Here is a 27,769-nt window from a genome sequence, read left to right as displayed (position 1 = left end):
ATGCCATACAAGCACCCACTTTAAGAATGTTCTAGGCCACTGAATCCTAGGATGTAAATATGCATAACATAGGGATTTTTGTATAGTAGATGCTTTAAAAAGCTTCTGTGAAGGGATAAATGATTAAGATTTCATGGGTTTTGATGTTCAAGTGTCCCTCATGGTGGACTAGGCACTTTGGTTTCTAATGAATTTACTTTGTACTGTAGGTTGTGACCCAGGGGCAGTATTCAGCCTGCAGATTGTTTGGAGTATATAGTATTTTTAAAAACCAGGAAATTTGATGTCAAAGTCCAAGTTTACAATGTATTTTGAAAAATATGAGCTGGAAACACTGACCCTGACGTCCTGTGTAGCAGCAATTTGCTGAGCACGTAGGCCCTCCATGGTTCTCTGCTGCCCTGACCTCCTCTTACCCTCTCCTCACAGCTCTTCTGTTGCAGGGACTGGCTTCTGCTGTGTCATGTGGCTGAGCTCACTCTGTCATCCTACTTAAAGTTTCTAGTTCTGAAAAATGAATTATAATAAATTGTCACTGAATGTTCATTCAGTTGAGTTTATGAAAAATGAAGGACTTATATAATTCTGTTTATTATATTTTGCATGTATCAATTTTTTTTTTTTTCGACACACAGTCTCGTTCTGTCACCCAGGCTGGAGTGCAGTGGCACAATCTCAGCTCACTGCAACCTCTGCCTCCTGAGTTTAAGCAATTCTGCCTCAGCCTCCTGAGTAACTGGGATTACAGGTGCAGCCCACCACGCCTGGCTAATTTTTGTGTTTTTCGTAGAGACGGGGTTTTGCCATGTTGGCCAGGCTGGTCTCGAGTTCCTGACCTCAGGTGATCCGCCCGCCTCGGCCTCCCAAAGTGCTAGGATTACAGGCGTGAGCCACCGCACCCAGCTGTGTCAAATATTTTTAACGAATGTCTGAAGTCAGTTTGCTTTGAGGAATCTGTACAAGTAATGGTTTTGTTTTAAATAAATTTCTTACCTCTTTCCAGTGAGCAGACCTGGGAGCAATGAGCACATCTGGTTTCCAGATCTGTGTTTCTAAATACTGTTTCCCACTAAGGGTACCAGGACTCCTTGGAAAAATGGCCCATAAAAGGTCTGGACCAGAGAAATAAAGGTGTCTGAAAAAGTTTCTTGTACCAAGAAGTGTGAAAGTTTGCAGAGTTTACCAAGGACTCCGAAAAGGAACATAGAAGCCACCATGAAGGGGCAGTTTGAGCATCTCAAAAAAATAAAAAACAGTGGATTATAACACATACAATAGTAAATCCTTTTTATAATAACAGAGAAAAGAAGGTTAAAAGGATCAGAGTTTTTCCTTACAGATGAATGTCAACTAATGAATGCAGAAGGAATAACAGAAAATCACCACAGTGAAACTTCCAATATAATAATTGATTTAAGGAAAGATAATCAAGGGAAGCTAAAACAATTAAGTCAGCCTCGGCAACACAGTGAGATCCTGTCTCTACAAAAAATAAAATAGACCAGACATGGTGGCACACACCTATAGTCCCAGCTACTGGGGAGGCTGAGGTGGGCGAATCACTTGAGGCTGGGAGGTCGAGGCTTCAGTGATCACACCACTGCACTCCAGCCTGGGTGACAAAGCCAGACCCTGTCTCAAAAAATAAGTAAATATATAACACCATTAGGTCAGAGTTTGCTCGATAGCAAGAATCTGTACTTTGAGTACCCATACAACCATTGTATTTTTTGCTTTCGGTACAGCATTCAGTAAATTACTTGAGCTGGTCAGCGCTTTATTATAAAATCGGCTTCACGTTAGATTATTTTGCCAACTGAAGAATAATATAGTATTCTGAGCCCATGTACATAGCTTAGGCTGAGCTATGACATTAGATGAAGGTGAGGTGTATTAAATACATTTTGACCTATGATATTTTCAACTTATGGTGGGTTTATCAGGATGTAACCCATCATAAGTCAGAGAGCATCTGTATTATTCATTGGTGAATATAGGTGAAGGATATGTAGGTGCTCATTGTGAACTTAAACTTTTCTGTGTCCTTGAAAATATTACCAAATAAAGGGGGAATAAATGCTAAATAATTGGAGCAGATAAGGCAGTTTGCCTTAAATTAACTTTAACTCTTTGATTTATCCTTCACTCTAGTGAAATATTTACCACCAAATTTATTTTAAGTTAATTAAGATGTTACCCTAGACAGGGATTCTTAACTTGGGTATATGAATACCTAGAGAATTTGTGGAAAGACTTTATGAGTCTTTTGGTACATGCCAAGTGTTTTTATATATGGATTTTTCTGCATGGAGGATCCATTATAGCTTTCACCATATTTTCAAAGGGGTCCATCCTTCAAATAGTTAAGAACTGCTGCCCTAGTATAGATTTACAGTTTATGATGTTTTTTTTATTCTGAGTGTCACAATACTAGTTAAATTCACTTTCCAAATGATTCACATATAAATTTGATATTTGTGAATGTAATTCCCAGTTTAGGCAAAACAAATGAACCTTCAGCAGATTCCAACTTATAAAAAGATTTGCTTATATCAGTTGATAGTTTAATGTAAGTTTATTTGACCACAGAGATTCTGTTACTTAGAAACACACCAGGACATTTTAATAACATGATGTATTCCTTTTCTTTTCCAAACTAATACGTATTTAGTGTAATCACATGTTATTTTTAATACAGTCCTGCTTTCCCTTGCGTGGATTCACATTCTTCACATTTTATACAAAGGAAAAAATACGCTAGACTAAGTTTTAATTTTATCCACTTTCATATAGAAAAGGGAACATAACTTCACAGAAGAAATGGTCATGCCTTTATGATTTAGTTGTATCACCACTAAAGTTAACTTACTGAGTTTAGAACATTTATTCCTTTGCAAATAACAGTATGTGACAGACTGAACTCCAGCAGGGCTTACATTCTCAAATGCTCCTGTTCACCTTGTAGTAAAAGACATGTCATAAGCTGAAGCCTTAAGACATGTAGAATCAAACATGGACTAATTCAGGATTACACAGTTTGCAGGAGATTTTCCTCTTAAAACCTTTTACAAATGCCTTTGATTCTGTTGGACTAGTTTCAATTGAGCTGATGGTCATAGGGCCAGAAATGAATACGAAAGGATCAAACTTGCTAGGGAAGCCTCTGCCCAAAGCTTGCCACGTGGGCTACAGATGGAAAGGCCTGGGTTTGCCAGTGCAGACTGTCTTGCTATACCGTTGGAGACTCATTCAGGGGTTATTTCTTTTTTTTTTTTTTTTTTTTTTTTTTTTTTGAGACAGAGTCTGGCTCTGCCGCCCAGGCTGGAGTGCAGTGGCCGGATCTCGGCTCACTGCAAGCTCCTCCTCTCGGGTTCACGCCATTCTCCTGCCTCAGCCTCCCGAGTAGCTGGGACTACAGGCACCCGCCACTTCGCCCGGCTAGTTTTTTGTATTTTTTAGTAGAGACGGGGTTTCACCGTATTAGCCAAGATGGTCTCGATCTCCTGACCTCATGATCCGCCCGTCTCGGCCTAAGGGAAGAATTCATTTATAGGACAGGCTCATTGATCAGATACTTCTCTAGTTTGGCTGACTGTTTTAAATACAATTTTCTCCCTTTTTAGATATTATAAGTAATCACAGTGAATCACACAAATCAAACTTAATTTTCTTTCCTATGGTCAGGATTTTTTTTTTTTTTTTAATCTTATGATGAGATGTCATTTACACTCTCTGAGTTCCAGTTTCCTCACCCTCTTGGCCCCCTCAGCCTGGAGATCCTGCTCAGATGTTCGTGTATACCGTGGTTCACTCTGTTCCGTGTCCTGGATGTGATCATACAGTAACACAGTAGAAAGGCAGTCAAACTCAGGTTTTGCTGTTAATTTCCCACCTACTCCTCAGGAGAGCCATGCTGTTGCCAAGGTTGCAGGGTCCCCGCTGGACCCCCACGGCCCACAAAGTCCAAGGGGTTTACTTCTGGCGCTCTGCAGAGCATGTGTGCAGAGCCCTGTCTTAGTATACTAGACCCACTCCTTTTTCCACTGTATTTCCACCAATCTAAGAAATCAGTTATTTTAAATAATTAATATTCACCATACTCAGAGACCTGGAAGCCTTGAGCAAGTTAAGTAACTTCCTGCTCACCAGTTTCCTGTAGTCTATCCCTGGAAACATTGACACTCACCTTTTTTTATGTCTGCCCTATGCCCAGCACCTCCACAGGGTATCCACTTGTTTAGTCTTCCCATCAGCCCTGGGAGGCAGATGTTGTTTCCTGATTTTGTGCACGAAGAAACTAGAACTCTAAGTAACTTGGCCAGGTCCGTGGCTAGTAACTGATTCTAGTTCAGAGCCAAGATACTCATTATTGTTTTTTCAACTACAAGAGAGGAATCTCCATGTTTCACAGACTTTGGGGGCTTAAGGCCCGTAATAGTCATTTGGTGTTAAGTTAGAGCTGGGCAGAAACTTCTTTTCTTGGGTACTTTTAATATTTTTGAATTTTAAGTCCATCAAGGTTCTGAATTTACATTCAAACATGGATAGATAAATAGTTCAGTCATCTGTCAGTCTGTAAATGTTTCTGCCATGAGGACATTTTCTATCCTTTTTCTAAAGAAGGGAAAGAGGTGGAATCAATATCATAAAGGGTTTTACTCCACCCTTTGAAGTTTCACTTCAACAGCAGAATTTGAGTATTTCATTCTTTTAAGTCAGCATCTTAGGAACATAGTAATTTATGGTATGTTTAAATGATGGCTTTGGAAGGCATAGTCAGTGTTGCTATTATGCAGAGCAATCAGATTGATTACTAAGTATTACCAGTTGTCAAAGCATAACTTAATTGTTTAAAAAATATACTTAGCTTTCTGAGGTCCTTGTCAGAAATATTAATAACATAAATGATTCCCTTTTAATTTTGTGACCCTATATAAATCTTTTTCTGCTCAGTTTCTAAGTTTTTCTGTGAAAATCCTTAAATTTTGCAGGTTCCTTTTTTATTTAGGAGTAATGTCAACTTTGGATAATATCAACTCTTTGGGTAATACAACTCGTAAGCCGAACCAGTTTTGACTGGGAGATGAAGGAGATGGAACTCTTTATTCAAGAGCCATTTTAGCACCTACTTTGCACAAAATTCAGGGGGTTAAGAAATGAGTCGTCTCTGTTCTGTTAAGTTTTACAGTCTTTTTGGGGAAACAAGCTATATCCCTCAACCCAGCTACTGTACAACACCCACATACACAGAGAAGTAATCAATACCTAACTAATAATTCCAGATAACCATTATGTAGGACCTAACTAATAACACTAAAGAGGTAATCACTGCAGATCTACCTAATAATACCAGGTTTGTCCTGGGCAGCGGCACAGCTGCTGAATGGCGGGGGTTTTGTGGGGCTGGGGGTCCTGAGGAACTAGGCTTTTAGGTGCAACTCATCCTGTGCTTGGAACCTGGCTCTGAAAGGTGAAAGGCTCAAGTCAGATGGAGACTGCAGTGAACTTGGCTTCTGTGTCCCTCCCTTGAAGCTGAGGGTCGGCGCCCGTCAGAGATTGGCTCAACTGCCCCCCTCTTGTCAGGCCCCTTCAGGTGTACGTCCTTGCCTGTGCATTCAGCTTTGACCCCATACTTTCCCGTCTTTCCTGTCCTCTCCTTGTCTTGCCTGACCCCCATGGTGACACCCCAAGTTCAGCATTCTCTCACAGATGGCCCCTTTCTCTCAACTTCTCAGCAGCTGTATGAGAATCAACAGTTTCTTCTTTGGTCCCTTCTTTTCCGTCTGTCCCTTATCTGGCAAGATCACTATTCACTGAATTCCTTTTGGTGTCTCTCGTATCTGTGCAGTGAAGGCCGTCACTCTCTTTCTAGATTTTTGCAGTGGGTAGTTCTTTTTCCTTTCTTAACTTATTTCTTTCATGGAACACTTCATGCTTCAGCATTTTTCAGTGGTACGCTGCATTTCTCATCGCCTTGAATCTGGTCTAATTCCTGACCTGAGGAGCCCTCGTCTTGCCTCTCCTTTCCTGCCATAATGAGGCTAGACTCCTGACCATTGAGCCCAGACGTGAGCCCCTCCATCTGCTTGCCTCACTGATTCACATTCCTGTTTCCAAGTCCATTGATCTTTCTCCCCTGAACCACGTGTATGTGTTGTATGGTTTAGTGTTAATTATGTCCTGTATTATATCACAGTCCTCTTTTGTTACTCCCCACCTAAATTAGTCAAATTAGAGAAACCATTTTTGCCTAAACCACTATGCTTAACACAAATATGCTACCAAAAATTTGGGGTTTTATCCTTTAGCTATATACCTGTAATTTGTGGCTTAAATTTTCATATACTTATGCCGAGTCTAAAATAATCTTAAAACAAACATTGTCATAATTTGTTAACATTTCCAAGTCAATTTAAAGATTTATAATACGTATTATTAACCGTTACGGGAATAATTATGTGTGAATGGGAATAATCGTCTTGATGACCCCTGGAGGTGTCCATGACAACTAGAGGACACCGTGCATATTTCAACTGTACAACATTGTAGATAGTTTTTTTCTGTTTTAATGAAAGCAATCATCTTAAGGAGTAATTAACTTTGACTTAATGAGAATGGCTTCTAAGGAGATGTACGTGGAGCCATTTGATGATGCCATTTGAAGGAGAGGTGGTTTTGAGTATCTTCCTCCCCTCGTTAGCAACACCTGCCATACCACATGCCCTGTACCCTCCGGTTGAGCATCAGCCACTCAGGTTTGGACCTTTTATTAGGCAGCCTGCCACTCTTGGGTGCCCTAGACTTTCCATCCAAACTCTAAGGGAGAGACAGCTTGGTTCAGCAGGAGGAACACCAGCCTCAGAGTCAGAAGATGCAGGGGAAGTCCAGACTTAGCCACATATTCCCTGTTGTTCTCATGTGCCACCTGCCCTCGCTGAGCCCCAGCATCATCACCTGACCTGCAAGGAGGTTGGTGAGCTTGCAGCACGGTGCTCGTTCCTACAGGAGCTTGTCAACTAGCCATTTAAGGTGGTCAGGGGCCCAGCAGTCTGCTCAGGGCTGATGTCACCCCACTGCACTGGTGCTCAGAAGGAAAACCTGGCAGCCTCTTCCTAAGGCCGAGCCTCTTCAGCCTGGATGCTCCGGGAATGCAGGTGGAGCTGGAGAAAGGGAAGAGAAGGCTGCATGTTCTTCATGGATTTTAAAACCTAGTGTGTCATTTAGATAGTACCTAGTTTGTTGGTTGTAAGAAGAAAAGGGAGATGGGAGTCAACACTTTCTGATGAGAGCAAAGCTGCTTTGTTTGAAGAGAGAGGTCTGTTCACTTCCTTATCAGTGACACGAAACCCCAGTGAACCTTGTCTGAAAACTACTGATCTGTTCCACACATGTTATTTTATAATTGAATCAAATGAACCCCAAAGAAGTAAAATGACTGTATAATTATTGGAGAACAAGATGGGCTCCCAAGTCTCTTGGTTCCTGGTATAGTTATTTCCTTATACCAGGTTCTGTATGTCTTTCACTAAATCATTTCTTTAGTGCTGCTTATAATATTTTTATTGATAATAAGCCAAATCTCAAAGTTATACTGTTCCTTGTATATATACACAAAGACAAGACACACCATTTATATTTTTAGATCATGGCTAGACCAGGACTTCTTTAGTGTATATGTGTGTTAGTAATTATAGTGTAATTTTTGAAGCCAAACAGAACATCTGTTTTTTAGTACATTATATTGTGAAGAGTGTTTGCTATAAGGACATTTATCACTTTTTTATGGAATTAAAACTTCCCATCCAGAACATCATGAAATTTCAGGGCTGAACAAGTTCCATGCTAGCCATATTTTAAAAATTATAAAATCAGTTGAAATAAGTACAACTTCCACTTAAGAAAAAAAGCTTCAGTCGGTCATTCCGATTTTCATTTTTCTTTGGGATTCTGCTGCCAGAGCAGAGGTGAGAAGAGACATGCACAGCAAGCCCACAGTGTGCCTGCTGGGTCTGGCATGGGTCTGGATCTGCTGTTACTCCAGGCCATTGAGGGTGGCCGTAGTCTCCTGGCAGCCATCAGGCACCAGTGTGCTCATTGCATTGTCGCCCATTTTTCTGACTGCACAGCACTTGCCTGCTTACTTAATTGTCCGCTTGATTTCCTGCTTATTGCCTCTACCAGAGAGGAAAGGCCCCATCTGCTCTGTTTGTCACTGTCTCTAGAACAGCATCTGAAACACAACTGAATAAAATCAGACTAAGAAATGAATGCATGAGTGGTTCAGTATCTGTCTCTGTGTCATCCCAGGATGCTAGTTCTGCTGACTCACCTTATTCAGTTTGAGCCCCCTTTAATACTAATTTTGTTTACAGCTTAGATTGCCTTAAACCATTTATGTCAGTGCGTTTATATTCATACATCAAGAAGTATTGCACAAGGGTTCTTGTTAAATGGATGTGTAACCTTATCTTCTTGTTTTTACCTGTCTCTTAAATTCAACTTGGCCAACTTAAAATTAGTAATGCTCCTTCATTCCTAAACTGATTACAAAGCTCAACTTTTGTTCCATAAAATCCTGTTTTTCTTCCTAACAACCTGCTATAAGTCTTTGACCCTTCAGTCTAACAGTTATCTTCATATTATTATTCTTGTTCATGTTATAATCACTGAATCCTGCCTATTAAGAAAGGGCTTAGAAATAGGCTTAGAAGTAACATGGAATAAGTCTGGCCGGGTGCAGTGACTCACGCCTGTAATCCCAGCACTTTGGGAGGCCGAGGTGGGCTTATCACAAGGTCATGAGATCGAGACCATCCTGGCCAACATAGTAAAACCCTGTCTCTACTAAAAATACAAAAATTAGCCGGGCGTGGTGGCATACGCCTGTAGTCCCAGCTACTTGGGAGGCTGAAGCAGGAGAATCGCTTGAACCCAGGAGGCAGAGGTTGCAGTGAGCCGAGATTGCACCACTGCACTCCAGCCTGGTGACAGAGCGAGACTCCATCTAAAAAAAAAAAAAAAAAAAAAAGAAGTAACATTATGGAATAAGTCAAACTTTTCACACTCATGAAATTGAAAGTCACCTGTGAAATTGTCAATTGTGGTTGGCTATGCTGGTTCCTTTCAGTTTTATATGAGATAATAACTGCATTCATACTTTCCAAAATGCTTTACATTCTTTTCTGGTTCTTATAATAGCTTTGTGAAGTGGGGATGGAAGGTTCCTAGAGTGGTGAAAGAACTATTAAATGATTAAATAACTAAAGCTTAAAAAATTAGAGAAACCTATGCAATGAGGCCAACACTGGCACTTAAGTTCCTAGCCAAGACATAAAACCAAGAGTAACAAAAGAAGTCAACATAGTTTCTATATATGTCTTATAAATTACTTTAGCAATACAAAGATAAAAGATCGTTATGTTAAAAAATTTTAATATATGGTTTTGGTAGGGCCAATACATAGTAAAGACATAGCTTTATGTTCAATTGAATGGAATAAAATGATATATTTCAGTAAATTAAGGCAAAGGAGATAGATGCTATGACCAGTGGTGCAAAATTTTTCAAAAATTTATACATTAGATTTACCTTTACAAGGTTATAGTCAAGAATAATTAACTTGTATTTTAAGCAGACTCTACTGCTTTTCAAAAAATGTTTTAATCTTGAGTGAAGAATGGTGAAGGTAATATACTGTTTAACTTTAAATTTAACTTTAAACTTTTAGAATTATAGAAAAGTTTCAAAAATGTATAGAATTCATGCACACCCTTCTGCCAGCTTTCCTTAATGTTAACAATGTATATAACCATAATATGATTTTCAAAACCAGGAAATTAACATTACAGTAGTGTTTTCATTTTACACATGTAATTAATGGAAGAAATGAAAGCTACCCCAATACTTAGTTATATTTATATCAGTAATTATAGCCCAGGGCCTTATAAGAAATTAACAAATTATTGTTTTAACAGAATAATAAACAACACTTATTCATAAATTCTGCCTGCTTTTTTTCTTGTCATTATGCTTCTTAATCTTGAACCAAAAGATAAATAACTTTTAAAGGGACTTACAGAGTTCTCAGCTAACACCAGTACTCAAGTTGATTATAAAGGTTGTGTTTATTTTGTTCCAGACTCTTCTGGTCTAGCTCAGTATGCATGATATCCTATTCTAGTGAGATGACCTCTTTCTAAAGGTGGGAAACTGAGAGATTTTACCTTTACTATTAATAAAACTCCTAGAGACTATGCCTTTTAGGTATATTTTGGTTGTTCATCTGTGTATTAGTGAATCAGATTGACTAGTATATAATGATACTGAGAATAACCGGAGGATTATGTCTCTTGTTAATGACAAATGCAGCTACTACAAATACATGAGTAAAGTTTATAAACAGCAAAGGAAAACTTGGAATTACTTGATGTTTTGTGGTTTAAGAACAATACTTGAATATGATCTTATGCATGAAAATGTGTAAGATGGTATTTCTCTAATTTTAATGTAATTGTTTTCAAGATGAAGATGTTCCAGATTTGAGTCATCATCCTCTTCAGCATTGCAAATTTCTTCTGGAAGAATGTTCCTAAGGAAAAATAGACATGCAAGTCATGCATGGTCCAAGTAATAATCTGCCTTCATTTAGGAGTTAAGTTTAACATTTGTTAAAAAAATTATTTTGTTCTTAAAATAAAGTTGAATCCTTATATTATAGACCAGAATAAATTCCAACTACATCAAAGATCCAAATGTGAAAGATGAAGCCATAGAAGCACTCGAACAGACCGTGGTCACACCCTCTGACTCGGGAGATTCTTCCTATATGTGATTTGAAAACCAGAAGCACTGAATGAAAAGATTTAAAATTTACTGCAGGGTTTAAAAAGAAAGTGCAAAGTTAAACAACATGACAAAGAAGGAGAGAGTAACTTATATCACATATTCAAAGGCTTCCTAAGAATCTAGGAGGAAAATGGAAAATGCTCAATTTCATTCATAAGAAGAATGCAAATTGAAACTTTACTGGCATACCACTTTTTATTGATGAGGTTTGCAAAAAAAAAATCCAGAAACTCATTAACATATTCTAATAGTGAGCCTGGACCAATCAGATACCACTGAAGGGAGTGCAAAATGGTGCGCCCCCTCTGGAGAGGAATTTGGTGATATCTAGCAAAATTACACATGCACTTTACCCTTTGCACTCTGCATTCCCACTCCTAGGATTTTATCCCAGAGTTCAACTGGAAAAAACAGAATGACATTTATACAAACTTATCTTTTGTGGCATTATTTTTAGTAGTAAGAGTGGAAACAAATGTCTATCAATAACGAACTGATTGAATAAAATATAGTATATCCGCATAATATTCAGTTGTAAAAAGGAATGAAGAAATTCTCTACATACTGATGTGGAATGATATACTGATACTTTTAAAAAGCAAAGGGTAGGCTGGGTGTGGTGGCTCACACCTGTCATCCCAGCACTTTGGGAGGCCGAGGCGGGTGGATCACCTGAGGGCAGGAGTTCAAGACCAGCCAGACCAACATGGAGAAACCCCATCTCTACTGAAAATACAAAACTAGCTGGGCATGGTGGTGTATGCCTGTAATCCCAGCTATTTGGGAGGCTGAGGTAAGAGAATCGCTTGAACCCGGGAGGTGGAGGTTGCAGTGAGCCAAGATCACGCCATTGCACTCCAGCCTGGGCAGCAAGAGCGAAACTCTGTCTCAAAAAAAAAAAAAAAAGAAAAAAAGCAAATGGTAGAAAAATATATATACCCCATAAGGTTGGTTTGTTTGTTTTTTATGTCATTTTCTTATATCTTATATTTCTTTTTTTTTTTATTATACTTTAAGTTCTGGACCCCTCCAAATCTCATGTTGAAATGTGATCCCCAGTGTTGGAGGTGGTGCTTAATGGGAGGTGTTTGGGTCATGGGGGCAGATTACTCATAAATAGACAAATATCCTCTCTAGGATCAGGGGAGTGAGTGAGTTCTTATTCTATTAATTCCCATAAAAGCCTGGCACCTCCCCATTCTTTTTTGCCTCCTCTCTTGCTATGTAATCTCTACACACTCCATCTCCCCTTCCACCATGAGTGGAAGCAGCCTGAAGGCCCTCACCAGATGCAGATGCCAGTGCCGTGCTGCTTGCACTGCCTGAAGAACCATGAGCGAAATAAACCTTTTCTCTTTACAAATTACCCAGCCTTGGGCATTACTTTATAGCATCAGAACTGGACTAAGACCTATATAGAGAGAAAACTGCCCTTTTGTGTAATAATTTGTATAATAATTATGGATGGGGATGGGGAAATAGGTATATGTATGTAGGCTTCTGTTTGCAAAAATAAATACTGGAAGGATAAACTAGAAATTTAAGAATTTAACCCATAGGAAGGATCATACAGTGTACGACAGACAATCACAGAAGTACGACTTCTCTTAATTCAACTTCTTACACAGTTTTGACTTTGGAATTATAAATATTTAACACAGTCAAAAGTAATATTGAAAAAGAAAAAAGCAATTTCTAAAATCCAAAAACTAAATAACATGTCTGAATATTAAGTTGTTGACATATCACAGAGGAAACCACTGTATTTCAGCTGTACATGTTTAGTGGAACTTATTCTAAAGACAAATAGAGCTACCAAAAAATAATAAACTTAAAGCTTTTATTATTAGCAGTAATAATGATGTCATTTTGAAACAATTGTTTACATACTGTAAGATCATCCAAGTTAATGTTGTTGGGAACCTAGATTTTCAGTGTAAGAGAAACAAATTTTAATAAAAGGAATTAATATTAAATGACGTTAAATTTGATTTGGGAATGTCAATCTGAACTTATTTTCTTTTCAAAATACGGAATTTCGTGGCAGTCCACTGAAAGGCCTCAATACAATAGCAACACAATTGAAAGGGCCACGGCTGGTTCCTACTTGGGGCTTCTCAATACTATTCCCCAAAGAAAGGGGCCAGGCCCTTTGGAGGAAGGTGTGTAGTAGGGAATGCAGAAAGTAAGCCCGAGGCCCACGTGTGCCCACAAGCAAGTGAGCAGACACAAGAGCCAGTTTGAATAGTGACCATTGTCCAGATACAGGACGGTTTAAGAATAATGACTGCAACTGATTGAAGCATAACTGCTTACATGAAAGTGTAAGTGTATATTGATTCACCAGAAAAAGAGAGAACGAACCCTAAAACAAAATAAAGCAAAAACATTTAGGCTCCAATTTCTTACTCCCACTTGTGGCTTAAAGGAAAGAACTAAGCTTTTTTCTTGCCTTTCAGAGTGACAAAGCAGCCCTAGTTGATGAGCAAAAAATTTTTTACAGCGGAATTCCAGCTAATAAGCATGAGAAGCATGGAAAAAATAGAAATTCATCATTTTGTTACCCCTAATGAAGTAAGAATCAGACAACATTCATCTATGAGTGAAACCATTGGTTCAGTGATGGAAGAGTAAGTTTGTCGTAGGAGATACCAGGCTGTGACCACCTCAACCCACTGATCAATTTTAGAATCACAGAAAGTGGGATAAACATTAAACGCTTTCTGATGCAGTGCAGTATGAAGCATATGGCACAACCTGTGAAATATTTTTGCAAAAAAATTTTGAAACTGAATTTTACAAAGCCTTCCCAAGCCCCATCTCTTCTTCCAGTACCTTTAAAAACTCGAACTTTTCTGTGTTTTTGTTTTGTTTTCTTTTTGTAGGCATTTAGTTTATTTGGACTTTTAGAGAAGGGGAAAGACTAAGAGGCATAATTCTCAGGGACGGAACAACAAGGTTATTGTCTCCCTCACTGCCAATTATAAAGACCCTACTGACAAAATATTCTGGATTACTTCTCGAGACACTCATGCCATCTAGGCAGGAGTGATGATTCAGTACATAAGCTGAATACACGCAGAAAAATGTGTTCCCAAAAGTAGGGAAAGTGAGTCTCAATAAATGTTTTCAGAAATCTGACTTCAGAAAAATCTAGATAGAAGCAGTTTTAATTTTAGCATATATTTAGGTATTATGCTCTACAGATTTATTTATTTACATATGGAGGTGGGAGTAGTAACATAATCTAGTGCTTTGAAGACTTATCTGAAACTGTCTCTAAAGTTCTAAGTGTTATATAATAATAATCTGTTAATTTTTCTTTTTTTTTTTTTTTGAGATGGAGTCTCACTCTGTTACCCAGGCCGGAGTGCAGTGGCATGATCCTGGCTCACTGCAACCTCTGCCTCCCAGGTTCAAACATTCTCCCACCTCAGCCTTCCGACTAGCTGGCATTACAGACATGCACCACCAAGCCCTGTTAATTTTTGTATTTTTAGTAGAAACGAGGTTTCACCATGTTGGCCAGGCTGGCCTCGAACTCTTGACCTCAGGTGACCCGCCCACTTTGGCCTCCCAAAGTGCTGGAATTATAGGTGTGAGCCCCTGCACCTGGCCAAAAGATGTTTTAACTATGGAAATTTATAAACGTGCAAAAGTAGGAAAAACTTATAATGAATCCTCACATACCTGTTATCCACCTTCAGTAATTACTAACATTTGCCAATCTTGTTTAATCCAACCCCTTAGCACCATTTTTTTTTTTTTCCTTAACATAAATCCCAGAGATCATGTCATGGTTGTTTTATCATATATTTTGCCAACCAAAATTTAAACAGATACTTGAAAAAGCCAAAATTTACCTTATCTTGTTGTTGTTCAGCCTCAGAAAATGTAGTGCTTTCATTTCTTGTATCCCAGGTGGTACAGACTTTAAGTCATTGTGATCCAGAAATAATTCTCTCAGGGAATGATATGCCCCATAGAAGGAGACACGGTCCATGCCATCATCAGCAAGTTTGTTAAATGACAGGTACAAGTATTCCAGGCCTGGTTCCATGTGACCAAACACATAGCCAGGGATCCGTTCAATCTGGTTCCCGAGGAGCACGAGGTGCAGCAAGGACTTGGGTAGATAGGAGGGGACGTGATAGAGCTTATTGTACGAGAGATCAATGGATTCTAGATTTCTGCAACAAAGAAAAAAGTAAACAGGGTAGGGACATCAGGATGGTGATCATCAGCTCTAAATTTTGATAAGGCCAGTCTTGATGCTGGTCCATTTTCCTATAAGCACCCAGTTTGTAGTGAAGATTCCAAATAGGAACTTTTCCAGGTATAGCCAGCCCTAGTCTCTTGCACCAAGGTGCATGTCCTTACCAGTGTGCCATACTGCCTCCCAGCTATGTGAATCCTTGCGAGGGAGCATCAAAGAGTAGGAGGGAAAAAACTTATATCCCTGGAGGCAATACTGAGGCCCAAAGACTAAAATATCTGTAAGGTTGATGTGTTGAATCCAAAATGAAATTCCATGAATCCCAGCATACATCAAAATGCCTATCTGTAAAGTTGTCTCTGGTTCCAGCAAGGAAGTTTGGTTTGTTTGGCTTGTTTTGGTTCCCCTTCCCCTACGTTTTCATTCCACATTTGATTTGATGACCTGGCACACCTGAGACTTGAGGTGAGCCTGAGGGATCTAGAAAATGCTGTTAATCATCTAGAAGATCTGGGAAACGTGGTGAACTCACTGACTTGTTTCAGGAACCCCACCTGAGTCTTTTAAGGCTTCTGCCTCACACCCTCTTTTCACCTGATGAAGACTCCTCTGCCCACAGTGGACTCAGTGCCACATGCTGCTGAGCCCAGTTGGCCTCTCCATCCTGTTTCTGAATGACCCACGTCCCCGGCTGTGTTACTTAGGCACATAGTTCCAGGACACGCAATCCCAGATCCCAGTTGTCTGCTGGATTTGCTGCAGGGCTTGCTTCTGACTCCCTCCCCCTTCACTGAGAGCTACAGCCAGAGGTTGCTGATTCTTGTCCAGGAAGATGGAGTCTACTTTTGGCCTCCACTGTTAGGCCAAGCATTCTTCAGTCTATTTTGTAAGAGTTGAGGTGAAGAAATAGTTTGGAGAAAAGAAGGCTGTGTAGTGTAGGAGAATAGGCCTGGGCTCTGGAGCCTGGTGCTTCCACCTAATGATGATGAGGAGAAGGAGTATGGCAGATTTCTTTCTCACTGTGTGCAGGGGACTATCTCATTCAAACCTGCTGACAACCTGTGAGGTAGACAGAGCTAGAGTGGCATTTGACCAGTAGTGGGCAGACCTTGAAGTCAGACAGCTGGGGCTCAGTTTTTGCTAGCTCAGCACTTAGCATATGATAGGGTGTCCAGTATGCAGTATGGTGACAACAGCAGTAGTAACTGTAATAATCCTAACACCGGTCATGCAATGCACAGGTTGGAAATTGCATGAAGGAGCCCACTTTGGAGATAGGGTAAGGGTTCACTAAGAAACGATTCTGTCTCCGAGCCCTTCAGTATCGTCACCTCCCTCACTTATCCCATTCCCAGTTTTCCTACTCTGTTTAATAATGACAAGAGGAAGAAATAGTTCAATAAAATTTAAATTGTAGCATGTACTTACTCTTGATTTATCCAGGCTAAAGGAGCAATCCTATTTTCTTCAATTTTGTTATAACGTAGTACAATGACATTGATCTTTCTGGTATGATTGAAACAAATTTCAGTTATTTCTTCAATTTGGTTATTTTCTAGGTATAATTCCTATAATTAAGAGAAAAGACTATTATTTTTCTTTTGTGTTAGTTGATATGTTCAGTTTCATGAAGACTAAAATAGTAGCATAGACTATTGTCATTAGTATTATCTAAAGAGTCTTTCACTGCTCTTTCAAGTAAGCTTGTGTTTTTAAGTTGTCTTTTTTTTTTTTTTTTGAGACGGGGTCTCACTTTGTCACACAGGATGGAGTGCAGGGGCACAAACACGGCTCACTGCAGCCTTGACCTCCCAGGCTCAAGTGATCCTACCACTTCAGTCCCACAAGTGACTGAGACTACAGGTATGCGCCACCAAGCCTGGCTAATTTTTGTATTTTTTGTAGAGACAGGATCTCACCATGTTGTTCAAGCTGGTCTCGAACTCCTAAGCTCAGGTGATCTACCCGCCTTGGCCTCCCAAAGTTCTGGATTTACAGGAAAGTTGTCAAATTTTATAACTAATTAGTGAAATAAAACACACTGTCTGTCATGGTTATGGAATCAAATGAATTTTATTTAAAATGTATTAGCCATATTATGTTGCAAGAAATGGCATACCATAATAATTATACAAGACTCGCTACTTTATAATACTTATTCACATAAATTATCTCATTTGGGCTTTAAATACTGAAAAGTAGACAAAAATTATTGTCTCAACTTACCAGTGGAGTTAAGCTGGGCCTGGAGAGACAGGGAGGCTCACCTGCGATTACGTGACTAATGCTGAGAGGGGCTTGTCCTAGCCGAGCCTCCAGTCCCAGACTGCCTGTTTCCTACTACTTCATGTGGTCTATAATATTTTAGTCTTATATTTTTAGATTTGCTTTTGTTATAATTAATTTAAAGTTAATTAAGAGCCTTAATTTACAACCAAGGAGAAGTTTGCTAGAACTGTTAGTAAGGTTTTAATAGCTAGCTGCCTTCAAGTTAAGTTTAGTTGGCATTAGAGGGAGTTTTTCATTAAAGGATCTGCATTATAAAAATTCTCCTTGTTGTTAGAATTCAGAAGTAGAACTGGCTTATATCTTTAGTGTCACCTTCTATTCCACCTGTGAGAATTTCCCTCTTTGTTAATTTTGGCATTTGTTAGAAATTAGTAAAGCAATTTTCAACTTTTTGCTTTTACCTGCATATGTATTTAGGAGGTGAGCTAGATCAATCAGAGACTAGTTAAATAAATCCTGGCACACCTGTCCATATGTTGAAACGTCTGCAGCTGTAGGAAAGAATGACATGAGGCAGCCTTGAGGCTGCATGGTTAAGTGAGGCAGGTGTACAGCAGCAGCTTTAGAAGGATTTATAGTATGTGCCATGCATTTGTGCACTTGTATGCCCAGTGCTTTGCAGACTGGTAGGAATGGGTCTCTTTGGAGAGAGAGAAGCCAGGCTCAGAGTGGGGCACATTGCTCTTTTGTATTATCCTCATTGTGTATGTATGTGTTTTAACATGTGTATGCATTATCTATTTAAATTTTAATTTTTTAATTATTAATTTCTGGCCCTGCCCCACAAAGAATCTGACTTAGCATGTCTGGGATAGGTCCAAGAGTCTGTATTTCTTAAGAACCCAGGAGACTCTGATAGAAAGCCAGGTACTGATAAATGTCAGTGTTACATAACTCTGTCACTTAATCTGGAAACAGGAAGAAGAGGAAGGGTGGTAGCCATGACAGCCACATAAGATCACCATAGATGATCCTCTTTTCTGGCTTGTTGGGGCTGAAGCCGGGGGATGCTGCATCCTGACTTCTGGCTGGATGATCATGAGGTGTAGGAGAAACAGAGCTTAGTAAGAAAACCTGTGTTCCCACAGGGTCTGCCAGTATGTGTAGACTCTCTGGACCTCAGTGTTCTTTTTGGCAGGCGGGGTGGGGTGTGGTTTGTAGAGACAGAGTCTCTCTGTGTTGCCCAGGCTGGAGTGCAGTGGTACGATCCTAGCTTACTGCAGCCCCAAACTCCTGGGCTCAAGTGATCCTCCACCTCAGCCTCCTGAGCAGCTACGACTATAGGTGTGCACCACCATGCCTGGCTAGTTTTTTAAAAAATATACTTTTTAGAGACAGGACCTCAGTATGTTGCCCAGACTACTCTCAAACTCCTGGCCTCAAGCCATCTTCCTGCCTCCCAGAGTGCTGGTATTACTGGTGTGAGCCACTGCACGGTCCACCTCAGTGTTTTTAATGCAGGAAATGAGGGGTGTTGACATTCATCAGCCAAAGACCCTCTGGAGCATATCCTGCAGCAAGGAGACCACACATCTGGGGACCTCTGGGGCATCTCTAGAGGATAATAAAGCAAGACTGGAGTTTGGGGCCTGGAGTTAGTCACAGGACAGTTTTGGTAGGAATTGGGTCAAAACTTGTAAGCTACAGAGTTGCTGGAACAGTCAGAGGCCTTCTTTGTACAACACTTGTATCCATGCAGTTACTGTTAGGTCAGAGTGTCTGTGATTTTGCCTGGAATTTGTCAGTGGACACTCTGTTGCGGTTAGTACCTGTTTGAGCTTCTGTGATAAGCGTCACATTTCTGGATTGGGACAGTATACACTGTCTCGAGAGGCAGAGTACCTCATAGAAGTTGTGGTTTCATTTAAATTCTCAATTCCTTTCTCCCATTTCCCCCAAGAGCTGTCAGAAGTACCATTTTTCACTTTATCAGGTATCTCTACTAGTAATTATAATTTCGATTCAGAATTTTGTATTGCTTGAAGAAAAAACAATGCTTAAATTATAGGAAATTCTGCATACAGCATGAAACTAGAGGTTAATTTACATCACAATAGTCTTAAAATATATTTTGTTGTATACCACATTTAAAATATAATACATTTAAAACATTAAAAGAAATATATTGTTACCTCAATAGAAGCAGGAAGACCCTGTGGTATAATTCTAAATTTATTTTTTCCCAGACGCAAATAGGCTAGGCTCTTCAAAGGTTTGAAAGCTAAAGGATTGACATTGACTTCACTGAGATTATTTCCTTCCAGTTCTAAGGTGACCAGTTGATATAAGTCTATAAAAAATAAAAGTATTAGAATATTAGGATAATTGAAAAACCAGGCAGATTTTTGTAGGCTTTTGAAATGTTATGTGAAATGGCCAGTTTATTTGCAGGGCAAATACAGTTTTTTTTAAAACCTTTGTTTCCTCCTATAAAGTCTTTTCTTAAGTACTTTGTACATCCCAGATGCTCAATTCAACCAGCACTAAATGCATGGTCCAGTAGTGAGGCAGACCCGAAAAAAAAATCATTGAAATGCTAGGTGCTAACAATATGTGTAAGGAACAGAAGCAAGAGAGAAGAGAGGGAGCAAGATAGGAAAGAGAGGCAGAGGAGTTTCCATAGAAGTTGTGGTGGCTGAACAGGGATTTGGAATTCAGATAGGAAAGGAATAGAAAGTTATGGACAGTCATTGGAAACATTGCAAAGACACAGATATATGAAATGGCAGCATAATAGGCAATGGGGTAGGTGGAAGTTTAATGCAATGAGTGATTTTTTTTTCCAGGACACAAAAAAGAACACTTTCCCTGGCTCACCCTCAGTCTCTGAACAAGGGAGTCAGAAGTAAACCAGAGCAGTGAATTCCCATCATAGTTACTCACTTGTTGGCACAGAGTGCAGCCAAATGGAAGCTTTGAAAGAATGATGATCAAAAATTCTCCACGCATTCAGATTGAACTAGCAAGAAAGGCCTTTATACAAACAAGTTTTTTTTCTACTTTGTTTCTACTAGTCTCAGGAGTGGTATGATCCAGGTCAAATGGAAGCTCCATGCTGCAAAATGGACAGCTCAGCAATGACAATACCCAGAGGCATCTGAATCAGAGGTTCAGGGTGTGGCCAAAATTCCCAGATTAGGGGATGTTTTGTATTCAACCCCCTTCATGGGCATTGCATCGAATGCCACATGGGACTCAGTTCTGTTCTTAGGCAACAGCAAAGACAGTTGCATCAAGAATAGAAATAATAAATGCTGGAAGATTATAGGAAGAAAAAGCAGTGTAGATGTGAGTGGTATGAAAGTGCCAGTCTCCTACAGACAGAAAGATTTAGATAGAAGTAGGAGGAACTTCCAGGCTGTAATAGCCAGCTGAGCACATGTAGCTGAAAGACCATGTGGGTTTGTTCAGGGGGAGAGGAGACTAGCCCTGGTGTGGCTGTGCACAGTGGAGTGAAGGTTGGTGTTCAGAGAGAAGTATACTGGGAGGGCCCTTTTTTAGTTTATTTTATTTTAATTTATTTAGAGACAGAGTGTCGCTCTGTCGCCCAAGCTGGAGTGCAATAGCATGGTCTTGGCTCACTGCAACCTCCACCTCCCAGGTTCAAGCGATTCTTCTGCCTCAGTCTCCCAAGTAGCTGATTGCAGGCACCCACCACCACACCCAGCTAATTCTGGGAGGGCCTTTGCACCCTGGACAACAACGTCTGGCTCTCATTCTCAAGGTAGCAAGAGGTTAACCTGGTGGTGGTCCTTAGGATTAATGGAAGTGCTGAGCAACAGGAAGTAGCCAGGCCAGCCAGTAAATTGTGATAAGTGGTTATATTTCCTCATATTCACTTTCATTTCCAAAACTAAAGGTACTGAGAATCTGACGTCTTTCTCTAGTAAATAGGTGAAGTTTTGAAATGCAGTGGAAGTTTTTCTTTGAAAAACAGGTAACAGAAATGAACTAATGGCCATTACATGACTGAGAGAAAAAGAGAGAAACAGTACAAATTCAGGACACTGTGTTTTCTTTTGCAGTTATTCTCTGGTATATATAGGAAATAGGAGGTAACAGGAAATAGGATGGTGCTAGAGAGTGTTTCTTGTAGGTGAGACTTGAGGTAGATGTTGAAAGGATTCATGGACAGGAAACAGGAAGTCTTCCTTGGTGGGTGGTACCATGACAGGTTGTGGACATGGCAGGTGCCTCGATGTTCCTGGCAGGCAGCATCACATGGTCATCCACTAGAGCAACCTCCAGGGCTCCTAGTTTGGTTGTTTCAGTCATTAGTGACAACAAAAATGCTTTTAAAGCATGCCTGGTTTTCCTCTGCTGTCCCTCCCTCCACCTTTCACACCTCTCTCAATTTTAAGTCCTTCCCTTTCTCCATAACACATGTGCACATCTCAGGTGGACTCTGCTCCTCCTGCAGGTAAATTCCCTGCCCTTCAGCAAGGTGTGTGCAGCCCCTGGTGTTGCTCATTGCCTGCCCTTCACCTTCACTGTGCCTGCTTGCAGGTCCCACAGTATCGCAAATTGTCTCATTTATTTGCACCTTTGTGCTGTTTTCTCTCCCTGGCGTGCCCTCCTTCCCCCTCTCTGGAGCTATAATCTGAAAGGTCATGAGTGAGGAGCCACCCCAAGAGAGATGACAGAAGAGCAGTGGGCCACCTGCTTCCACACAGAAGCAGGGTGGCCTCATAGCATTCCTGGCAGCCAGCCTGACCATCCGCAGCATCAGGACTCCCAGCCAAGGGGAGCCCAGCACCCAAGGGACCGGCACAGCAGTAGCTCTTAGAACTCAGCCCACCCAGGGAGTGCAGCAGGGGTATCTGGGCCGGAGGACAGAAAGCATTGCCGGCATGGAGCCGAGGCTCCTCGGTGCTCAGACTGTGGAGAAAGGCGGGCTAAGAAAGGCAGGCAGACAGCCCACTCACCCTGACTTCCTGTCAACACTCTGGGAATCTAGAAGCATTTGTGAGTGAGGGAGAAGAGTACTCTTTAAGGCAGTTCCAGGGGTGTGTGAAAGCACCTTCACAATCAGGAGTGCATGTTTTATAACACCTCATTCTGATAACCCAACTAAAAATGTGACTGACTTGTAGTTCATATACAGCCTGTTAGTACGGTTGTTCTAGATTGCTGACACCCTTTGGTCTTCAGCAGTTAGAAATTGAATTTTCTAATGTCTTTCCCATTTGGCACTCTCCATCAAAATTTGTGTTTATTAATGTTTTTCTGTGTGTCCTGAAATCCATCTGGAAATTGAGTATTTCCATAACTAATCCTCAGATTTGGCAATTCTCATTATTATTGTTCTTTTCTCAATACCAGAAGTGTTTTGTTCCTGTGAAGTTTTTTGGGACCTACAGGAAACAATTGGATTGTTTCATTCCTTTAAAGGCTTTGTTTAATAAATAACTTAATGAATAAAAACATAATATGTTTCAAAGCAAGTAAACAGACAGTGTTGAGCACTGACCTCAAGAGCTATGCTAGACTATTAGGAAGATAAAAAGAAAAGGTAGGCAGTCCTTGTCTCAAAAAAGTACACAGTACAATCAAAGGCATTAGCTAGAATTCATGAAAAGTAAAATGTGATAAAGCCTCTTTTATACAGAGTCACATATGATATCTTCAGCTATCTAGCACAGTCCAGAAACAAGCAGAAGAGGAGCCAGTGCCAGCAATGTCAAGTGCACAGAATGTAGGGCACCCTCACTAAAGGCTGTCGGAAAGCTAGGCCACAGTGGGAGCCGTGCATCCACATGCCGTGGGGTGTGGAGTTAGCAGGACTTCAGTGCCATACGAGTACAGAAGTTCCAGCCCAAGCCCTCTCAGGACAAAATTGCCAAAGCCAAAGTTAACACCATGAAGAGCATGTGCTTTCTTTGTAGGACAGCATCTCAGCCTCATATGCAGTGCCCGTTTATTCATATTTCATGCATAATTCCCATGTGCTTAGTTTTGTCTTTAGGTTCCAACCCATGATAAATGAAAATAGCAAGTTGTATGGAGGCAGCAAGAGTTGTGGGTGGGGTGTATTGACCATCAGAGTGATAAAGGAGATCCAGTCAACAAGCCATGGCAGTAGTTAGTCACTTCGAAGAACCGACAAAATTGTCGATCCAGAATGCAAAACGCATGGCGTTGTGGGGAATATGTAGTATAATTCTTCAGATATTTTGGATTTGTAGTAAATTTATTGTCTTGTGAATAGTAAGAACCTGGAATCATTGAGAAACAATGTTATTCATGGGTAAGGTACAAAGATAACAGGTAATTTAAAATTCATTTTACGTTTTACCAGTTAATAGTTAAAAGAAGTTTTAACAACTCAAATGGTTAAGTGACCTAAAAATATTTACTATTTATTCATTTGGCAATACTGTAAATAAAATTTCTATACCACTATATAAGAAAGATTATAAGGAAGCATATCATTGAAAAACAAATATTAAATACCTGATAAACTTTCTTTATCAATAGCCTGAAGATTGTTCTCATTGATTTTAAGTTCTTCTAATGCAGATGGCAATTCTGAAGGAATCTGTATCAAATTATTTCCATCCATATTCAAACGCGTTAACTTCTTCAGAAGCTTAAAAAGCAAATCTCAAAGTTACTTTTTTATCTAGTCACAGCTGTGCAGTCACATTTCACATAAGGGTCGTTTTGAAGCACTGACTGAAAGTCTCACAAACTATCTTTCCTTAGGCTTAGACAGTAATATCCAGGCCACACAGCAAACCCCATATTCCCCCTGCCAGGTTGATATTGATGCTGGTAGTAGCATTGATTCTCAGGGATTTTCAACAGACTACATTTGATTATTTTGTAGCTTACTTACCATGTTTATATTGCAGCTTTTTAGAAAGTGAGAGAAAGCTGCCATAACTACTGGATTGGTCGTTCTTGCTAGATCTTAGGTTTCCACTTTTTCAGCAATACACAGAAATTTCATGAAATCATGCAGTAATCTGAAGCTGTCATGGATGCTAACAATTAAGATAGCAATCAATCCTTTTAACATACTTGTAAACCTCAGTTTTTTATCTACTCCAGAAAGGTCATAAAATGACACTAATTACTGTGGAAATTTTTCAAAACTAAGGACTACAGATGTTACAGGCTATTCCTATATGGCATCCAGTTGACTGTCCGGAAAAGTATCTTTTCACATTTGTAGTTGTGTGTTCATTGGTCAAACCTACCCTCTACCACCAAAAGTGGGGAACTGTGGTTAGGTAGATTTTAGTAAAGTCCCATGGAATGATTCACCTCTCCAGTGATCATATTCAAATTTCAACAGTTTCGGAATGGGACAGAGAATTCCAAAGCAAGAAAAGGAGGTAATCTCCTACAATGTTTTTCTCTTGGTCAAATATAGGGAAAGGACCCCCCAATGCTAGCCATTTTCTAGGAGAAGGATGGATAGCACGAAGTAGATCTAGGATGTGAATGTGGAACCCTCTTATCTGCCAGCCCAGACTCCAGATAAGAAACAGGAACTGAGAATATAAGAGGCCAGTGATTTGTCTGAAGAGTGGGTGGAAGACCCAGAAGACTGCCCAAGGGAGTAACAGTTTCACCTAGTAGAATATAATGTGCTTTACTTATGGCTTTTCAAACACACACATTTATGAGTTTTTTGTTTTGTTTTGTTTTTTTAACAAACATAAACCCCTTCTCTCTTAACTCTTAAATTCCTTGAATTCTGTCTTCTTTCCTCCTTTTTGTTTTTTGAGACAGAGTCTGCCTCTGTCGCCCAGGCTGGAGTGCAATGGCGCAATCTCGGCTCACTGCAACCTCTGCCTCTCGAATTCAAGCAATTCTCCTGCCTCAGACTCCCGAGTAGCTGGGACTACAGGCGCATGCCACCACACTCGGCTAAATTTTGTATTTTTAGTAGAGACGGGGTTTCACCATGTTGGCCAGGCTGGTCTCAAACTCCTGACCTCATGATCCACCCATCTCAGCCTCCCAAAGTGCTGGGATTACAGGTATGAGCCACTGCGCCCGGCCCGTTTATATATATATATATAAAAAATTAGTTCAATCTGTATCTTTCAAAGGTTTATTCTATGCTGTTTCCTGTTCTCTCTCTTTCCCTCTTCTTTTCCAAGCTATCCCTAGTTTTTATCTGAGCCTATCTGTTTTTCCAGAACCCCCTTCTGCCAAAGTATCCTCCATCAGGTTTTGTTCATTGCACGAAGCAAAACAAACAAAAAAAGGAAGCCGTGTCTTGCTGGCCTGAAAAATGTTAATAGAGTTTCCAGATAGGCTCAATTTATTTCCAGAAAATACTTCATATGCTAAGAGACCAGATTTTAGCATGTTTTCAGTTACTTGGGGAGAAACTACTCCATAAATTAAAATCATTAGTTTTGTCACTAATGCTATTGTTGGTGCCCTTATGGCAAAGCTAAAAGTATGTAAAATAATAAACTATATTCAAGAGAAAACTTGAATGCAGTTCAGGAACATCAGAGAGGAAACTTTCTTAGAAGAAAACTACCAATTAGAAGCATTTTCCTTTTCCTCCCTTCCCCATCTCCAACCAGTGCAAGTCATAGTGAAGCCATTCGTCCAAATAGACAAATCAGAGCATGTATTTACCTTGAATGCTTTTGGACCTATGCCTGGAGAAGTGATATTATTTTTGCTCAGATCAAGCCTTTCCAAATTTGGTAATCCATTAAATGCTTCATCTGGGATGGAGGCGATGGAATTGCCTAGGACATACAGCGGTTATGTTTTAGGCATGTGTGCATATACATACATGTACACACATGTATGGGCGTGTGTGCATAGATTTCAAGAGAGAGCTTTGTCTGGAGGAGAAAGCAATACTCAGAACAAGGACAGAATATATATTATATAACCAAAGTATGTTCAGAAAAGTAACAGGCTGGAAATAGATAGTTTAACATAGTTGACATTTTCTCTCTAAGGATTCATCAGGCTGTAAGTATATCATGGTTTAGATGAAGGTGCTTAACACAGCCAGAATGTGGTCTGCTGGAGAGTACTGGTAACATTGTACATTTACAACAAAGGTGTGGAAGGTTATACAGAAACTGATTTTTAGTCTTCATATTCTCCCATAGCCATTTTCTTGGACTAGAAGCATGCCTCTGTTTTTGTCCATGAATGCTCATGCAAATCACTCACCTCCTCTGAGCCTGTCTCCATCTCTGCATATGAAGCTGGGGGAGATCATCTCCAAGACTCTCTGACATCTAATGTTATGCCTCTATGGCTTCAATCTGCAAAGGTTCCTATATGCCCTAATTTTATGGGTTTTTGTTTTAACATTTAGTTAAGTTCAGTAGTCGATTTTTAAACCCAGAAAGTGAGCGTACCAATAGTACATACCATAAAAGTCACGTGGTGACCTTCTTATAAAACCGTAACAGTGTAGCTCAGTGTGGGTCATTTATCTTTTCCAAGACTTCAGACTTTCACAGATTGGGTTTTCTTAGGGCAGAGCATACCTGGTGCACAGGCCACAGGAGGAAGGGGCGTTGCTGAGCATGAGAGGAATTCCTTAGGTGATCATATAAAAGTAGGATGAAATCCTTTGTCAGAAAGGCCACGGAAGCTTCTATTATGTTTGACACTGGCAGTGTGCTGTCACAAATGGCCATCCCTGCACAAATGTGTTGACCTTTTCAGCTCCCCTCACCCCAGCATCTCCAGAGCCACCCCTGGCGTAGGGGCCTCATTACCCAGACGAAGGCTCCTGCTGTTCCCAGAACCCAAAGTGTCCCCACCAGCCAGCCTGTCACACCTGGTCCTGCTGTTCTTCTACTCAGAGCCCTCCCTGGTGGTCCGATGGAAACATGGGCAAAAGGTCTAGATGACCACATTCCCACTAGAATGTCAAAAACGAGGGGAAAAAGCAACTGACAGTACCAAGTGCTGGCAGGCTGCAGAGGCAGGAGCTCCCCAGCATGCAGGTGGGAAAGGAGCAGCCACCTTAGAGAACTGTCGGGCAGTTTCTTATAAACTTAAACATGTATTTACCATATCAGCAGTCCCACTCCTGGTCATTGCCCTAGAGAAATGAAGACTTAGGTCCACACAAACATTTGTACATGGATGTTTATAGCAACGTTATACATTATCACCCCAAACTGGAAACAACTCAGATGACGTATACCTGGTAGGAAACCATGGCCCATCCACATGATGGAACACTACTTGGCAGAAGAGAGGAATGAACTACTGATACACAAAACAAAATGCGTGGCTCTCAAAAACATTAGAAACCAGACTGAAAGGGCTATGTATTGTATGATTCCATTTATGTAACACTCTGGAAAAGGCAAAACTGTAGAGACAGAAAACAGATCAGTGTTCTTTGGTGGCCAGTGACTGCTGGAGGGGGAAACAAGGAATTCTGGGGAGTGATAGAATGTCCTATAT

General features: G+C 40.3%; 2 protein-coding genes across 5 annotated transcripts in view; one reads left to right on the top strand and one right to left on the bottom strand.

The window, feature by feature from the left end:
• Positions 1-27,769, top strand: part of CENPP (centromere protein P) — a 270,783-nt gene that overhangs the window by 151,908 nt on the left and 91,106 nt on the right. The window lies entirely within an intron of this gene.
• Positions 7,543-27,769, bottom strand: part of ECM2 (extracellular matrix protein 2) — a 43,897-nt gene continuing 23,670 nt past the window's right edge. For 3 of the 4 annotated variants that reach the window (XM_021927698.2, XM_021927697.2, XM_021927699.2), the window contains 6 exons: positions 25,958-26,073; positions 23,804-23,939; positions 19,483-19,640; positions 16,490-16,629; positions 14,709-15,035; positions 9,416-10,588 (listed from right to left, as the gene is read on the bottom strand). In XM_021927698.2, coding sequence (XP_021783390.2) covers positions 10,420-10,588; positions 14,709-15,035; positions 16,490-16,629; positions 19,483-19,640; positions 23,804-23,939; positions 25,958-26,073 — 1,046 coding nt within the window. In that variant the 3' untranslated portion in view covers positions 9,416-10,419. Of the gene's footprint in view, positions 8,242-9,415; positions 10,589-14,708; positions 15,036-16,489; positions 16,630-19,482; positions 19,641-23,803; positions 23,940-25,957; positions 26,074-27,769 lie in introns of those variants that run through there. The other variant, XM_021927700.2, reaches the window with a different exon arrangement.

This window comes from Papio anubis, chromosome 13, assembly GCF_008728515.1.
Source record: "Papio anubis isolate 15944 chromosome 13, Panubis1.0, whole genome shotgun sequence".
Taxonomy (NCBI): Eukaryota; Metazoa; Chordata; class Mammalia; order Primates; family Cercopithecidae; genus Papio; species Papio anubis.
Note: the sequence above shows the minus strand (reverse complement) of the source record. Positions and strands in the feature narration are given on the sequence as shown.